This window comes from Episyrphus balteatus, chromosome 3 (assembly GCF_945859705.1).
Source record: "Episyrphus balteatus chromosome 3, idEpiBalt1.1, whole genome shotgun sequence".
NCBI lineage: Eukaryota > Metazoa > Arthropoda > Insecta > Diptera > Syrphidae > Episyrphus > Episyrphus balteatus.
In genome coordinates, this window is record NC_079136.1 from 18,182,775 (window position 1) to 18,201,214 (window position 18,440).

Genomic DNA, 18,440 nt, shown 5'->3' on the forward strand with positions numbered 1-18,440 from the left:
ACATTAATATATTTTTTGTTTGTTTGAATAGTTTAACAATCTTTTCACTTTCATTTGAAATGAAAAACCACAAAGATACAATAAAAATGGAAATATGTTTGAAAAAATGTCACAGCTGTATATGAAAAGTGAACCCGGACAGAGATTTAATTGGAAACCTCCAGTTATATGAATTACTATGCAACTCACAATGGCCTATCTGTTGGGTTCTTTTTTTTTATATTCCACCAATATTGTAGAAAAAAAATATACTAAATTAAAGAAAAATAAGTACTTAATGGCTCATAAATTGTTTGGTTAGCGATTTAAAATTGCTATTCATTTAGTTTGCTTTTCTTTTTCTTTTTCTGTTTTTTTTTTTTCAATTTTTGAGAAGAAAAAAAAACTTTCTTTGTTAGCTTTCAAAACGGTCACTAACTGCGGCACATATAGCGCATTTATATGCACAACCTGACACACACTAAAAGCAATGATACTTAGCAATGAGATTGATTACTTTGTATATAGCTTAGCGTATTCATTGAGCAAGGAGATTTTCACAATTTAAAATAGCACCTCTTTGATGCTATCTGATCCTGCCAATCAATCAATCAGAGGAATTCTTATACATATTAGAGAGCCATGAACGACGACGAGTTACAAGAGCACAAACATTATAAGCCATAAAGTGATCCGTAGGTTTAAGTGACATTTCTTCATCAAATAGACACGAGTCGTATCTTTGAATCAGAGGCAGAGGGGATCTTCTCCATGTAATCCAAGTTATTGGAATAGTTTTCTGAATATGATTGATTAACGCAAACGGTAGTCACATAAAGTGGCTATAAGCTCCAAAGTCATTGATAATTGAGTCTTTAATTGAAAAGAAAAAAGGGAAACTAAAAATGCAGTCGGCAAATTCAATCGGGAAAAGTACTTTTAGCAGCGATTAATTATCTTAATTACATATATTACATCTTGGATTTCAAGAGGATTTGTGATGTGGTCTTTAAGTCCAATGGAAGGTGATTAATAAAATCATTGAGTTGATTGATTTCTGTTTCCTTTTTCAAAGAATTCTTTAAGTGAAATTAAAAACATAAACATGAAGAAAGAGTTATTTTAAATGGAAATACACTTTTTTTTGAACTTTGAAAAAATAATTATGACACAAAAGTAAGAGTAAGCTTGGGAATTGAATTGTTATTTGTGTTTTAACATTGTTTATAGTACAGCAACGTAACAAAATACCTACATCAGACCTTGCGCCAAATCTAGTTCCGAGTAAAAAATCAAAATAAAGTTAAAATTGTTTTTAGAAATACTTTAAATCGCGTTTGTTCGTGCATTCGTTTATTCATTGATCGCTCTGATGTGCAAGACTCTAAAAATATGAAGTCTTCAATATTATGACGTAAAAGGGTGTTTTTTTTATAATAACTACATATAAACGGATATGGTTTTTAACACTTTTTTTAACTTGATGAGAACATAAAAAATATTTCTATGGGGCGATTTTGGGTCCTCTTTCATGCATGTAACTTCAAGCTGAATATACTATATACCTTCTTTCAACCCATTTTTCCTCCTACAAGTTAATTGAAATGTATATATTTAAAAAGTTGGGTTTCAAAATAGAGGAGAAATGCTGTTGAGGGGAAATGATAAAATCCAAAATCCATCTTGTCAATATTTTTTTATAGACCTCCTATTATTGCTATTGATGATGAAATACCTGAGACGTATTTCTATTTCCATTCATATATACACATAGAATAAAGGAGTGATGTAGTCGTATCATATGAAACACCCATCCAAAAACATCAAACCGAAACAACTTCAAGTTATAATAGTTGAGTCTATTTTTTATAGCCATAAGTATTTTTGTACATCGGGCTAACACAACTCTGCCTCAAATGTCCATAAAAATACTCGATCATCAACAAAACGCACCAAACAAATAAACAAACAAACAAACCCATCCAAGAGATGACTATGTTCAACTAATTCCAGAAAGAATGTAGGAGGACAACTTTCATTTTATTTAGCGGCAAGCAGTGCGCCGGTAACACAACACAGCGAAACGCAAAGTTACAAACACACACCAATTCTGTTTCTTCTTTTTCTTAGCCATTACGTTAACGGTACGAATGTGATTCCAATATCCGAAGTTGTTAATTTGGATGGTAGATATCTTTATACACATGACAACAATGAAGTTGTCACTTTCTGGTGGTTTTAAAATGACAATGAAAAATGGATCTTTGGACCTTTTTAACCACAAAAAAAAAAGACAGAACAAAGAAATCTCAAGGCTGAACAATACTGTCGTTTATTCGATGTAAAGAATAAATTTTTCGTGATTCTTTATTTCACTTTTCATTTCACAAAGATGAAAGTAAAATTTTAAATATTTTTTTTTTTTTTGAGACAAAAACAAAAACCGGCACTTTGCTCAAGGCTCATCTGCATATAGATTCATCTTGTGATTTTATTGGACACTGGAATTTTATTCCAATTTTGTATAATAAATAATTATCTTTGGCATGAGGAAGATTGCTATTACCTACCAATGATGATGATGGCCATGCCAGGCTTGGTCAGAAAAACACATAAATATTCTTTTAGATTTCACTTTCACCTTTTTTTCTTTCTTTTTTTTTGCATTCTTCTTCTTCTGCTGCTGGCTATCAACATTATCATCATCGTAATCATCAACATCATCTTCGTCTGCTTATTAATTCAGTTATTATGTTTTATTGACTTTTTGGATATTTTTTATGTGAGTCAGATCGGTCTCGGTGTGGCCTTTCGTGATAATTGAGATCATTTTGGGTGGCACGTTTTTTTGATGTATGCTCAACTGGTTTCCCTTTTTTTAGCCAGCATTTTTGTGTAGTTGATCTTTGGAGCTGCAAATTTTGACAGTTCTCTGTTGAGATGACCCAGTTTTCTGTGTCAATATATACTGTTTTTTTTTTGTAGATGGTAGGTTATTTATTTTTCTTTCGTCTTTGTTCTCAAGACGTATTGATTCTTATTGAACAATTTTATTCTTTTTTTTGGGATATGGATAGTTCAATTGAAAAACATGGTTTAAATAATAGAAAATTTATCAATTCTTGGCAATTTACTGTAGGTGATTTTTCTGTATATTCATCTTGCCTTCTTACAAAGATGAATGGAAAAATATTTCTCTTTACATCCTTTTCTATAATTTTTTGAAAATATAAACTTTGACAACGAGGCTGTATTTAAATTGGTATTCAAAATATTGCCAGAGATAAACAAGAAATCGCACGAAAATTCGTCTCATGGTGAAAATTGCTGTAGAATGTTGAAGTTTTTTTTTTGTATAGCACTCATTAAACAAATTTTTTTAAGTTAATTTTATCATTAATTTTTCAAGCAATGTAAAAAGTACATGGATAAAAACCACTATAAGAGACTGACACACTCACATAAAGAGACTAAAACTAATAAATGATTTTCTTGAAACAATAAGATATCCGCTTTAAATGAGTGGAATCCGCTAAAATTATTTTGAATTTAAGTTTATCTTCATTTCACTTACATTATTCGTAGTTCCCATGGGAAAGAGAACATATTTAATGAATTTCGTAAGGGTACCATTTATACCATTGATTTTATCGGACTTATCGCGGATTTTTCCCTATTTCCCAAAAAAACACCCTTTAACCTAAAATATTTATACCTATAGACTTTTTGAGTTCTTGCTTTCTGTTATAAATGAAACATTTTTACCAATTTTCATTGGTGTAACAATTTTTTCCCAGTTTTTGTGGTACTAATTCCGAATTTCATCATTTCTTGAAAAAAAACACCCTTTCACCCAAAATATTTTTAAAAACTTTATGAATCCTTTGTCCCTGTTTTATCTTAAACCTTCATCCCAAAGTTAGTCAGTGTAGCATGTTTTTCACATGGGTTTCGATTATATTTTACCTGTTGAGGTCAAAAAACAAGCACCCTGGTTTTTAATCGGAAATAACTTTTCTTAGAGCAATCGTATTGACTTTATTTGTATGTCATTAGATTCAGCATCAAAAAATACCTTGAAAACATGTGTCATATGATGATATTCAACAAACAATTTTTTCAGTATATTTTTGACCTTCAGCTCCTCCCTCTTGTCCGCGAAAAAACACCCTTCAAACCCAACTTTTTTTTTATAGACTTTTTTTTGTTCTTGGTTCTTATCACAAAAGCAAACTTTTTGCCAAGTTTCATGAGTGTAACAATTTTTTTCTATTTCTTGATTTTATGTACTATTTTACCTGTACTAAGTATATTTCTTTTAAATTTGCGCATTCAAGAAATAAATTTAAGACTGAAGTCAATTTGGCAAAAAACCTTGCGGAAATCCGGTTAATTTAATGTGGAATAGGCTTGTTTTTATCTGGTATTTTTTCTCCGTGTACTAAAAGTTGTTTAAAAATTATAAAAAAATAACGAAAACAACGTTTTAAATGGTTTTTAATCTCTAAGCTATGTATGCAAAAAAAATTTGTACATAAAGTTTTTCGAAAATCTTTTTAAAAGAAATTGGTATGCTGTTCTGAAGAAACCATTAATCCCCATATTGGAACAACATTTCAACAAAATTAAATGATCCGTTTATCATTATTTTTTATAATTATCATTAAAAATAAATAGAATTTTTTTATTCAAAACTCATATTTTTTTTTTTGAAAATTTTTCTTAATTTTTAAACAAGGGTTACCAAATTGTTTTCCTTGAAATTCTCGTTGAAATCTGTTTAAACCCTTGTAGGCCCATGTGACATATCTGTTACAAACCAACAAAGATCCCACAAAAATTGCAAAAATATATATTTTTCTTCTTTTGAAGCTTATAACATATTTTTTTTAGATATTGCTTTATCGAAATAGTAGATACACCATAATTCTAATAAATGGCACCAATAGTTTTTAATTGGCAGTTAATTTTGAAAGTTCGACTTTTTTTAAAAACAAGCAAATTTGTGTAAAAACTACGAAACTCAGAAACAATATTTTTCCTGCATATAAACTAACGGGGTTTTATTTTTGGATTTTAAGAATGCATTTAAAATAAATATTGGAAAGTTTTTTGTTTTAAATTTTGCATTAATATACAAAAATAAATTATTTAAACTTATTTTTTTAAATAAATTATTTAATTATTTAAACTTATTTTTTTACCCCGTAAATTTCGAAATAACTAAGTAAATAATGAAGATATTACATTTTAAAAAAAATACGTGTTTTTTTACCTATAGCTAAAGGGACTTGCCTTGATCGACATTATTAATTTAAAAATTTGCGACCTAGGGTTACAAGGGGTTAAGGGCTTACGAGAAAATGAGAAATCAAGAAAGAGATCATACGACAGGTGGCGTTTATATTTTATGACCTTATTTGCCAAAGCATACATGTTTTTTTTAATCAAAATCATTATATCCATTTTTTGAGAAAATCGAGCTTCTCCATTTTGATCATATGGTACATATTGTTAATTAAAAATAAAATTTCAATTTCCCAACCACTTAAAAAAATATTAACCCTTTTTTTCATTCAGTGTGTTTTTAATTTCATCATCTTACGTTTTCAAACACAAATCCAAGAATGAATGAATTTACCAATTTCTATTGTTTATAAAATTGTTTATAACTAACCCACTACATAAATGCAGTTAAAGCTGTTTTATAACTGTTGCACCTCTTCTTAAAAATGAATTAAAAATTTTATTTTCAATGTTAAATGTGAAAACAAAATTTTTAGAAACATTTTAAACATAGTTACATATTTCAACTAAATATTTTAGTTAGGAATTGAAAACAAAGTCAAAAATAAACCAAAATTTTCGTTAAACTGACATGACTAGGATGTGGTAATTTAGTATACCAGCAGCGGATCTGATTCGTCTTAGGATCACTTCTTTTAAATAAAATTTTGTGTCATTTGCCTACAAAAGGATAATGGATATAGCATCCTTTTTTATGGTTTTTGGTGTAAATTCATGAGTGTACATAATTTGGCTACTTATTTATTTATTTTTCTATAACCACTTTATCTATCACTCTATCATCTATACCTCTTTCATTGTTCATGACTGCATCAAATCTAAAAGATGTTTAACAAGAAATTACACACTTCAAAATCCTATTCAACTATTTCCATTCGATTGATCGATGAAGATACTTAAAAAGGTAATACTTGCAAGCACCAAGCGCATTAAGCTACCAAAATTGGTGGTAGCAAAATCATCCAGAGGTATATTTCATTTTCATATGTGATGATGATAATGATGATGACAAAATTGATTTAATGAAAGAAGACACATATCACAGAGAGCGAGGTAAAAATCAAGTTAAAAAAGAGACATTTTAATAAAAATGCCAATTCAACTGCTGTCTTTTTTGCTACCATAATGAGTGTATATATGTATTCAGCTATATATACACTTGTTCTAACCATAAAAGAAGTGTTTGCAAAGAAATATTTCACACTTGAATTAATTGTATATACTCGGAAGATACTAAATAAACAACATAAACAGTTTCACTTTTTAACCAGTACAATTTCAATATTTAGTACTTTCTTAGTACTTTTAGTACATAGTCTTTTTCTTTAATATCATTTCACTCTTCTTCTCATTTCAGTTATAATGGGGAAGCTAAAAATTGCCATAGCAATTGCCTTGGCTCTCAGCACTCTTGGTTCTGCTCTGCCAACAACCTCCGATGAAAATCTCAGACCTGAAGCACGTGATACCAGTGGATCTCAAGAAGATGAATTCGTCCCCTCTGGCTATGTTCTACCGAATCAAATATTTAACGATGGCAAACCATTTTATGTTGGCAAAGATCCTATTTCTGGACAATTAGATTTTAGTTCAAAAAAAGCTGGTTTTGAAACATCAGCTAACGAAGTATTCGATCCAAAGGAAAAAATTGTTATTGGTGGATCTTCACCAAATTTCCATGACTTTCTTAATCTTCCTGTAAAGTACTCATCTTCAAAATTCGTCTATCCCTTGGTTTCGAGTTCATATGCGAATTTGAAATATCAAGGAAATAACAAGAACTATAACTCCAAGAAAGGTCAAACCGTTTTGCCAACATCTATTAGCCCTTCTTCATCATCACCACATTACTATAATCTTCAACGAAATGTTACAAAGTTACAACCAGCTACTGATTCAGTTGTATATGCAACAACTTCAAGGACTACAACTACAGCTTCGACAACTACAACAACACCACCACCAAGGACTTATACCACAAGGAAACCAATTTCATCAACAACTCCATTTACCCCTGCAACAACTACAACAACAAGAAAGAAGTTTGTACCAACAAAGAAATACAGCCAAACTACATTAGCTATTTCCACATCTTCTGAAGAGACGAGAAAACCAACTAAGCAAGAGACAAAACCTCCACAAAAGTCCACTACACCAATTACAACAACCACCAAGAAAATAACCACAACTGCTATTCCAAAAACAACAAAGACTACTCCTAGTACGACTTCAACTCGTAAAACAACTCCACAAGCTTCGATCTTCCCAACAGATCCTACAACAACTACAACTCTCAGGAATCCTGTTGTCTTTTCTGATAGCCCACCTTCTTTCAGTCCAATTCCATCATCAGCAACTAAGAAACCGATACAACTGGATGCCAGCGATGTTTATCATAGCGTTGGTCAAAAGAATGAACCCAACTTGTCACTAGCTGATCTTTTTAATAGCCTTGCTGAAGAAGAAGAAGCTAACTCACTTTCTGAAAATCAAGGTCTTGACGCTCAGGGTAACCTTATGAGACCGATTTCGCCATCAAAACCTTCACCATTCTCTATGCACCAAGCAACAACTATAGGCCCCAGTAGCACTAGACAGCCAAGCCCTATTAACCAATCCAGACAGCCACCTTCTTCAGTTCAAGCTACTCTATCAATTCATCCATCGAAGCAAACCCATCAGAACAAATTGAACTCAGAAAACCACGACCAATCACAATCTGGAGGTAACTTCAATGGAGAATATGTTCAATACCAAGTTCAACAACCGAATGTGATGCAATATCATCCCACATCGAATATCAATAATGTTGTCATCTCACCTGGTCAGCAATCAGCTACTTTTGTCCTAGGAAGTCAACAAACAGTTGGAAGCAATTCTTTCATGGGAAGTGTTGAAAAGGAACCACTTTTCTCCAAGGAACCCCCTGTTCAATATGGAACAGTGATTAATGAAGATATCAATGCGGCTTATCCACCACAGGAAAACACAAACAAGAACACTATTAGTTTCCAACAGATTGGTAACCAAGAGCAGACTCAAGAACTTTTAGTTTCAAGTAATATTAGATTTCCAGCTAACGAGGGTCAAGCTGATAGTTCAGCCGATGGAAGTTCAGTAAATGGACACGCTCAGCCCCTGACCATGCACCTTCAGATGCAACAAGCTGGAAATCAAGTAGTCTTCCCGAATCCAGAAACAGTTACTCCCAACACTCAGGCAAATGAAATTCAATACAATACTGAGAATCAAGGAGATGTCCTCATCCAGCAACATGAAGTTCTGAATCTAAATCAACAACGTCAACCTCAGAACCCAAATCAAGGTCAAGGTGAACATCATCTTCAACAACATGGGCCTCAGGAGAGACCTCAGCAGGTGCCAACCTTCCAAAACTATCCCCAGCAAAATGAGGGTCATAGACCTGCTCAACACATGGAACCACCACACTTCCATTCACGTCCACCACCAGAGTATCATGAGCAGCCTAGCAGAAGTCCCATTCAAAATAGACAACCATTCCCACCAGGACCACTTGGACCAAATGGACCAAACGGTCCCAGCCACGGTCCTCCAGGACCACAATCACCCGCTTACATGTACAACGAATTCACGCGCAAGCCCATCTCCGGCATGAATCGCCCTAACCCTGACAGACCCCTGCCTAATATTCTTCCACAATTCCGTCCAAATGCTAAGCTTTCTCAAGGCCACCCAACTAACTTCAATCAAGAGCCCGGAAATATTCGCATCCAACAACATCCACAATTTCAGAAGCGACCGGGTTCCCCACAATTCGCTCATCGTCGTCAACCTGTGGCCGGACGTTATCCAGTAACTCGAGTTCCAGAATATCCTGGAGGCCCTCCACCACCACCACCTCAAGAAGCAAATCGTCGCATCTATCGAGTTTCACCATATCCCCCACAGTTTGTGGATCGTAATTTCCTCCGTCGTCCACAACAGCTTCCACAGCTCCAGAGACCACTCGATTATGGATATGAACGTCATGCAGTGTACAAGACAATTCCAGATCCATATCAACCTAGACCAGAACCACCAAGTGGTCCAGCTACTGAGAGATTAGCAGCTTTTGAAGAAGAAGATCTGGTTATCAATGACCCACCTCAGCCAGTGATGAAGATGGATGAAAAGGAAGAAATCAAGCTGGAACCAGTGGTAACTTTGCAAATGCTTAAATCCCAACAGAAATCCTCAGAAGATTCCGGTGAGATTAAGGTATCGGGAGAATCACAAAGTTCATATGAAAAAACAAGTCCCACTCAAGGTCTCTATGTTGTTTACCCAGTTAAGCCTTCCCTAAACGGGCCTGAGCATGATATCAATGAGTCAGCTGAAACAAAGGAACCCGTTCCAATGGTTGCTCAGTTGGAATCCGGAGCTGCAACAGGATCTGGAAATGATTATCAAAATACACCCTTCTCTGTTATTCGTGATCAGCCACAAGAACCCATTCTAGTTGTCAAAAACAAAGTGCATACTCTTCAGCAGAAACAGGCCAAAGATAAATTCCCATATCCCCTTGAAAAGCCAGATCTGTCTTACTCAGGATTCGGTCCAAAATACCACAACGAAATCGATAGGCTTGATCGGGATCCTGGAGTGGTGATTGCACCAAGAATCGTGCATGGAGCTTATCCACAGAGTGTTGTTACTGAGACACCAATCGCTATTGCCTACACACCAACGGAACCCAACCATTACCATGGAATCCATCCATACATGCAGGACCGATTCTCAAGTGTCAATCTGGCAACTCCTGTGATTCGAGAAATTCGTGACCAACAAACTGAAGATACTCTCAATCAAGATTTAGATACGAGAGGACAAAACTTTGAAAAGGACTTTATGGCGCCGTTTTATCCAAGCATGAGTCTGGATACGGCGACCAGCTCTCCGATTGCATCGAATGGGTGGAATATCTATCATGGTACAACTGAGCGACCTGCAGCTGCACTTTATGAGAAGAACAACATCAACCGTGCGGATGTATCGTCAGCTGGATCTTCAGATGAAGAGGAAGCAACAACGAAATCTTTTGAGCTGGATAGTTTCCAGCCGGAATTGCAAGGAGGATTCAAGCCTATCTACCCACCGGGTTACAAACATGATGACGAAGAACCTGAACATGATGTTAAGCCAATGAATGAACGCCCAATGGCCTTGGCTTTGACTCGAGTGGAACCTAGAACAGCAAGCTCGACCACATCAACGCCTGCTCCAGCACCAACTAGTTCAACCACAATTACCACAACTACCACCACCACCACAACAACACCGCGACCAACGATTGTTACAACAACGAAAGCAGCAAAAACCCATCAAAGTCCAACACCTCAAGCCCTGATAGGAACAACTTCTGCTGCTCCTGAAGTAACTTCCACTTCTTCTTCTCCTTCTCCTTCTACAACTACTCCTGCTCCAACATCACCGAAACCCACACAACGAAAAAAGACACCATTCGAAACGAGTCTAGAAGCTTTGCTCTTTGGAGACGATGAAGATTTTGAGGATGAGCCAATTCCAAGTCAAGATGAAGCCAAGAGCAGTTAAACCTTAAAAAATAGCTAATAGTGCGCTTGCGTGTGTGTGTGTGTGTATTAAAATAGTTGTAACAAATTTTTTTCTATACGATATTTAAAAAAATGTATTTTAGTTAATGCAGTTTGATAAATTTCCCACAGAACAACGAAAAGGCGACCTTTTGCGAGTCTAATTTGAAAAACACAAAACGGACTTCATTATATCAATGAAGGCCTCCCAAAATAATTGAAATAGTTTTTTTTGGAAGCATTTTTTTCCCATTAGACTCTCGAATCGTGCAAAACTCTTATAATGAACTTTTTTTTCTTTTCATCCAGATAACTTTCATCTATTTTTATTTCTTTTTCATTTTACTTTATTTTTTCTTAGTTTTTTTTTTATTTTTTCTTATAATATTATTAATTTATTATTTATTATTTTAAATTTATTAATATTTATTTCATTTAGATAATAAGCTGGACAATTAAATGTTTGCGAACATTTCAATTAATTATGTAACAAAGTATTTTCTTTTTTTCATAAATAAAAAATATAATACAAATAAATAAATTATTTTTGTTTTAATTAACAAATCGAAAAGCAAAAAATTATGTCGTTTTCTATTGACTTTTGAGATTTTTGTGTAAAATTCTCAGATTTTTCACCTCAAATAGAATATGAAATCTAGTTTTGTAATTGTGTGCGAAATCTGTGCGTATAAAAAAAATAAAACAACAACAAATGTTCAGACAAATGTCAAACAGAGGTGTGTGTGTGAAAGTGCGTGTGTTTGTATGCGTGAATCTTGATAAAAATCCAGAATCAGATTCTTGAATCTCAGATTCATTTTTTTGTCATTTTTTTGAATCTCAAGACGCAAATCTGAGATTTGTCCACTATTTCCCCTCTTCACCCCCCCTTTCAGCTGTCAAATTCACAAATCTCATTCTGAGATTCGTCAATAGAAAACGACATTAGTTCAGCAGATACTTATAGGTTATAACACGCAGACACAGGGTCTATTTTTACAGGTATAAAAACTACTTGTATAACAACTTTATATGAATATGTACATTAGACTGATTCAAAAAAAAAATTTTTTTTTATTCAAAGCATTACCGAAAATATTGTTGGAAATGACGAAAAAAAATACTGTAAAAGTTTCAGCCCTTAATATTAACATTAAGTACCGCCGCATCGCAAATTTCAATTTCCTTGTGTTTTTGAGTTTGGAATTTTATAACTTTTTAATTTTAATAACTTTTTAATAACCGAGATAAAATTTATTTTCTTAAGAAATCCGACTTTTTTATTAGGTAATTTTTCTATATTATTTAAGTTTTTGTATCCTGAAAGGTTCTGAAAGGGTACAAAACTTAAATAATATGGAAAAATTACCTAATAAAAAAGTCGGATTTCATTAGAAAATAAACTTTATCTCGGTTACTTATGGAATATTCTCAACAATGTTATATCATTTTGAAAAGAGAATTGAACACACCAACTTTTAAGGTAACTTGCCGAAACATCGTAGTGCATTTTTTTTACACTACGGTTCATTGAATTAGAGTCATGTAAAATTTTTTAGTACTTAGTTGGGCAAAAAAGTAATATTTGCTATAAAACTGATGCAGCTGAGTTAAGATTTTTTATTGCATTTGGTAGCAGGGTTATTCAAGGTTACGTAACAAAAGAAAAAAAATGAGAAGAATTAAGACTTGCAGTCACGGCACATGAAAAACCGTCACAGGGTGACCATTTTTTCGACTTTTTTTCAAATGCCCATAACTCACAAAATATATGGCTGCGATTTTTTAAATTATTTTTCTGATAACTGTCACCACCTACCCTATCTACCGTTTTCGTTTCGACGTTAACTTTTGGGACACCCTGTATGTATGGTAGATATCGTTATTTCTCTTTGTTGAAATTTGAAATTGCTAATTGCAAGCCAACATTTTGTGCTATATAACAATTGCAAGTGTTCGTATAGACAATAAAACCATTAAAAACAGAACGGTCAATAGAGAGGTCAATTCACCGGATTACTTCCGCAAGAATAGAACAGCTTGCATTAAAAGATTTTCTATAAAAAAAAATTACTCATACACCACAGTGACCCTATTAGTCGCTTCTTATTTAATCACTGATTGAACGTGCCTCCACTTAACCTAAAATAGAATAAACACTTAAAAAAAATCCTGGAATATTATCAAATATGTGTGCCGAAATACCTACGCATAGAAAGCGTGAGATTCTAAAAGCATCGATTTTTCGGGAAAAAGTAGCGAATTTTTCCCATTGGAAGTTTCTGAAAAAAAAAAAAAAAATTAAAAAATTGCATGATTTACAAAAAAAAAGAACGTTGTTGTGCTCGTACGTGCATAGATATATATATATGTATGAAGGTATGCATATACATACATACATATGTATATCTCTTTGTTCATTTAAAGAATTTTTTTTCCACAAATACAGGTTGTCCAACAGTCACCGTCCCATATGAAAACCATAGATTTCGGAGGTCATTTTAAGTCGAAAAACCTAAGATGATAATCTTATGATCATCATCTTAAAAATATTCCCCTTAGACGAGAATGTTTTTAAGAAACTTGGCCACCTAGTTTTCTATAGATTCATTTTATACCACAGGTGTTTAAAATTTTTCATAAAATACTTTTTTTACATTTTGCATCGAAAAACAGATTTAAATTTTTTTTTAAAGAAAATGTGCAATAGATATGAAATTTTTTAAGTGTTTATGTACTCATCCAATTATTGTAGAAAATTATTAAAAAAAAAATAAATAAATAAAATTCATTCATTCGTCCTTGTAGTTAACGAAAACATAAGATGATAAAATTTAAAATACACTGAACGAAAAAAAGCCAATATTTTATGAACTGGTTGCGATAGAACTTTTTGCTATCTGTTTTTAGAAAAGTCATACGTGTAGCTATCAGCCGTTTTAAGGTTGTCCATTCTCTTTCGGACGCCCTGTATATATTCAGACATAGTCTAAACAAAAATTCCCAGGGAAATGGTTTGGGGAGAAGGGCCCAAATCGGAAAAATGGTGAAAATTTCCATTTTTTTTTTGCTTTCCCAATATTCTGAACCAATGAAGAACGAAATTCAAGCTAAAAAAATAATGAAATTTCAAGAACTTTTCAGTTGGGAGTTTTTTTTTCAGAATAGGCCTGATTATGACGATTACAACTTAACTTCAACTTTTTGAATCGTTATAGCTAAGAAACGGTGGGTCTTAGGAAAAAAAGTGTGACACTTTTTATAGATAATAATCTGGTCTACATTTTTTGTATTGAAATTACCGTTTTGCTGAAAATAGTGAAAAACCAGTTTTTGTGACCTTTGACCCCATGTAAAATTTTTTCCAGGCCTTGGATAGATGAGGACTTTTAAGATTTAATTTATAATGGTATTTCCAACAATCCTACCAATTTTCAGCTTGCTGGGAATTAATGTAAACTCGGATGCCTAAATTGACCGGACTATATACATAGATACATTCACAAAAAGAGATCTATACATTTTTTATTTACAAAAATATTCAAAAATTATAAAATTTTAGTAGCGACTTTAAGAGTATGGTTGCAAGAGCATTAAATTTTTTTTTTTTTTGAAAATCTTTAAAATTTTAAAAGTGGTGTTTCCATGCCAGCACCTTGTTGGTTGTCGAAAACAAGAAGGGAAAATATGTAGGTATGGAGTCATTCAGTAGAAAATTCTTAAATTTTTGATATTTTATTGGTCATTCATGTTCAAAAAAAATATATATATTTTTCCCAACATTTGGAATATCGATTTTTGGTATTTAAATAGAGATTCTTTCCAACATTTATTATTTTCAGGGGCGAACGGGGTTTAAATCTATACCCCCCCCCCCCCTTTTTTAGAATTAGATTTATTGTTTCCAACAGGATTAGTTTCCCTATATGAATGTGAAAAGATTGGTGAGTCCTGGATGAAATAAATTGAAAACTGATCGAGTCACACCGCTTTTTTTTTACTAAAAAAAATCAAATGTACCTATGATTCTTGTTCCACTATAATTTTTAACAAAAATGCAATCTTATCTGTTGTATAGAATATGAAAACCACCTTTACGAGCCATGATTTGGAAGCATATTTGCTGCAGCTAAGGAAATTTCTTACATTTTACACTGATAACAACAACTACTACGGATTACTTTTATTTATTATTATTAGTAATCCTTTGTTATTCAAGGATCAAAAGGGTATGAGTTTAGACAATAGATTTTCTCTGTTAACAACAAGTAATACCTACAAGAATACCTACTTTTGTTTATTTTTACTTCTTTAGTAATAATAATTTGTTGTTGTTTACCGTATAAAATTTTACTGAGCTAAATACTCATTTACGAATAAAACACGTCTAAAAGTTAAATAAGCTAATTACAACAAGTATTTCGGTATTAAAGTAAAACAAATACAATTTAATTCAATTTTGTATTTTTTTTTTATATTGTCCTACAAACTAAAAGAATTAATTTATCAAATCCTCAATTTTGATCCTGATCTTTCTTGCTCACATATTCCACACACTTTGACGGATCTGTTGGAAAATATTCCTGACATTTGGTCATCAATCTTTTCAATCCCTGAATATACTTCCTCTGTGTTTCGTCATTCATTACATGCGCTACGTTCTTCGAGAAAATCTTCTCCCGCCCAGTACGCGCGTGAATACCAACCATAGTCACTCCAATTGGCCATGGAGCATTGCCAATAGCCATTTCCAAATACGCATCACTCGCGTGAATGTAATTTCTCGACAACAAATGTTTTGTAATATCTCTCAAACTATCCAAAATATCATCCGGCAAGTTTTTATGTTTTAATTTTCGAAACAACGGTTTTACGTATTCTTTAGTTTGTGTGTAGATTACTCTAGCCATTTTGACTTTTGTCGATTGTTTTTCTTGAGCGGAATAAGATGTAATTTGGTCATTCCAGAGTTTCAAGAGGAAAGTTAGAAGAGTAATAATCACATCCATATCGTGTTCTTTATTCCCTCGACCCATTGTTTTAGCCATTTCATGAATAGACTCCCAACTAACTGAGTCATCTATCTCAGCTTCATCTGTTTGCTTTTCAACTTTGGCTGTGGGAGCATTGGCAAACATTTCATTTAAATAAGCCTGATCGACTTGTTCCAAAGCTTCTTGGAAATCATTTCGAAAGCCACGATTTGTTTCTGGCTGTGAGATTTCACAATAACGTAATCTTTGAAAAGATTCAATTTCTGATTCGCCGAATAGGAAAATTGGCTCACCTCGTTCACGAAGACGACGAATGACTTCGGCTCGAGGTAAAATGTTCGTCTCAGAGACGTTTTTGTGTATGTTACCTAAAATGATACAGTTTTGGATGGAATTATGGAAGTTTTTTAAATATTTATTTGCTTACTATTTCCTTCTTGTGAAGCATCTGTTTTATTTTCTAATTCGGCAGCTTTATAGCCGATTTTTTGTAGAATTTCTTCAGTATTTTTGGCATTTAAATCGCCTCGACGATAATACTTCTTTTCACCCTGCAAATGGACAACCTTTATTATAGACTCTATGGAGGATTTTATTTGTTTTTTGATTTACCATAACTTGCTTGTCTTCTAGGAGTTTACGTTTTCGTGCTATTTCAGCTTTTAGAATATCCATTTTTAGAAAAATTTCAATTTTTTTAGTAAAAAAATTACACAAAATAAAGAAAATCAGGAAAATGAAAACAAAGTGCAGACTGCAAACTTCAAAATGACAGTTCGATGAAAAAATAAACAAATGGGGTTTACATTTGTCAGTTGATTTGACAAACTGTTATACAAAGTGAATGAGTTCAGCATTATTATTTTTTTTTTAATTAAATTTTATGTTCGTTTTTCACATTCTCTCTCGCAACATGGCAAATAAATAGGCGAATTTGATCAACTGCATGGTGTATTATGTTCAAGTTTTTGTTAAGTCCAATGAAAATAATTTTCACAACTCATGGTTATCTGTAAAAAATGCTTTCATAGCCCTTTTCTAAGGCACAAAATTATTCATTGGGCTCTATAACATTTTAATTTTTTTTATTTTTAATTCAATATTTGCCGAACGCTTGAGTAAGGTTTTCAAATAAATGCACTATAATTCACATTCATTCACATGCACGAATGACAACTTGCTTGTAATTAGAACAGAAATTAGTCATTTGAGTCGTTTTATATGAAAGTACCCAACTAGCACAACAGCTTCTGTAAAGGCTTGGCCACACCGAAGGGTACATGCGGTAGCGATACGTGTAATTTTATGAAAAACATGCCACACAATTACCCATACCGCTACCGTATGTACCCTTCGGTGTGGCCAAGCCTTAAATTGAAATCTCGTAGGTACTACTTTTTATACAGCTTGTATTGAGCTTGCTTCAGAATTTAATTGCTTATAAAAGTTAGAACTTGTTTAACAATTACTGAAAAGTTGTTTAAATACTGTTTAAGAAACTTAACCGAAGAGAGCTTGTTTTTCGGATGAGCTTGGTTAATTTATTTATAGAAGCTTTACAGAAAAATTACCAAGTTTTGTGATTTTTGATATTGAATAATCTAGCTCGGACCAAACCAAAAAGTGGTTTTGATATTGAATAATTTAGCTCGGACATTCTTTTGTTTTGACATTTCTGCTATTTCAACTTTTCAACTGATTAAGTTTTTGATTTCATTAATGAATAAACTAGGATGGCTGAGTGGGTAGAGTAGTGGACTACCAACAAGCAGATACGAAGTTCGATTCCTAGGTGTGGTACAAAAATGGTATAATTTTAAAATTATTATTAATAGAGATTTCCCAAAAACTAACGGCCATATTATTCACTCTGGATTTAGTTCGGATAAAAGTTAATTTTAAATCTAATCGCTCAAATCCGAATTTCATAAATCCAAGGATTTAATTTTTTGTTCTTATTATTCACTCAAAATAAATTATGTGATTGTTCAATAAATTTTGTTAAATTTGGATTTATCTTTATTTTTCTTTCACAAAATACTTGACAAAACAACTTAACACTTTGAAAATGAATTTTACATCTGGATTTATAAAGTTAAACAGACCTCCAGAGAGCAGTTTAAATTTGTTTGGATTTAACGAGATTGGATTCAAAAAATTGGATTTAAGATTGGATTTAAGTAGTGAATATTATGGAATTGGATTTATTTTTGACATTTGACATTGTTTACGTCCAGATGTATTTTTTAAACTAGTGAATTATATGGCCGTAATGGAATGTTACATATAATTTCAGTTTAAAAGATAAAATTCATGCTTTAAAATCAAATCAAAACCAATTAAAAAAGAAAATTCTTTTATGTTTTTGTAGTTGTTTATTTTTTAAATTTCGATAAGAGATGTATTAAAGAGCTATACAATCTCTTTCGAAGCTATCTGTCAAATCTCAAAGCTTCGGTAGAGCTTCGGTAAAATAGAACAAGAATTTTAATTACTGAGAATTTATGACGAATAATGTAAATAGCGCCTTAGCTAAATCACATAAAAAAGCCGCTGTACGAATATTTCTAACTGTTATACATCAATT

The 18,440-nt window shown here is 32.7% G+C and overlaps 2 protein-coding genes across 2 annotated transcripts; one reads left to right on the forward strand and one right to left on the reverse strand.

The window, feature by feature from the left end:
- The first annotated feature begins 6,647 nt into the window (after positions 1 to 6,647).
- LOC129916642 (inactive histone-lysine N-methyltransferase 2E) lies at positions 6,648 to 10,899 on the forward strand. Its single transcript, XM_055996731.1, has one exon. It carries the CDS (start codon positions 6,649 to 6,651, stop codon positions 10,858 to 10,860), a length of 4,212 nt encoding a protein of 1,403 aa, XP_055852706.1. The 5' UTR covers position 6,648; the 3' UTR covers positions 10,861 to 10,899.
- A 4,419-nt stretch (positions 10,900 to 15,318) lies between these two features.
- LOC129914197 (pre-mRNA-splicing factor 18) lies at positions 15,319 to 16,620 on the reverse strand. Its single transcript, XM_055993327.1, has 3 exons — positions 16,466 to 16,620; positions 16,281 to 16,404; positions 15,319 to 16,221 (listed from the first exon to the last, which is right to left on the reverse strand). The coding sequence occupies exons 1-3, from the start codon at positions 16,526 to 16,528 to the stop codon at positions 15,374 to 15,376; spliced, it is 1,035 nt and encodes a 344-aa protein (XP_055849302.1). The 5' UTR covers positions 16,529 to 16,620; the 3' UTR covers positions 15,319 to 15,373.
- Positions 16,621 to 18,440: the final 1,820 nt, after the last annotated feature.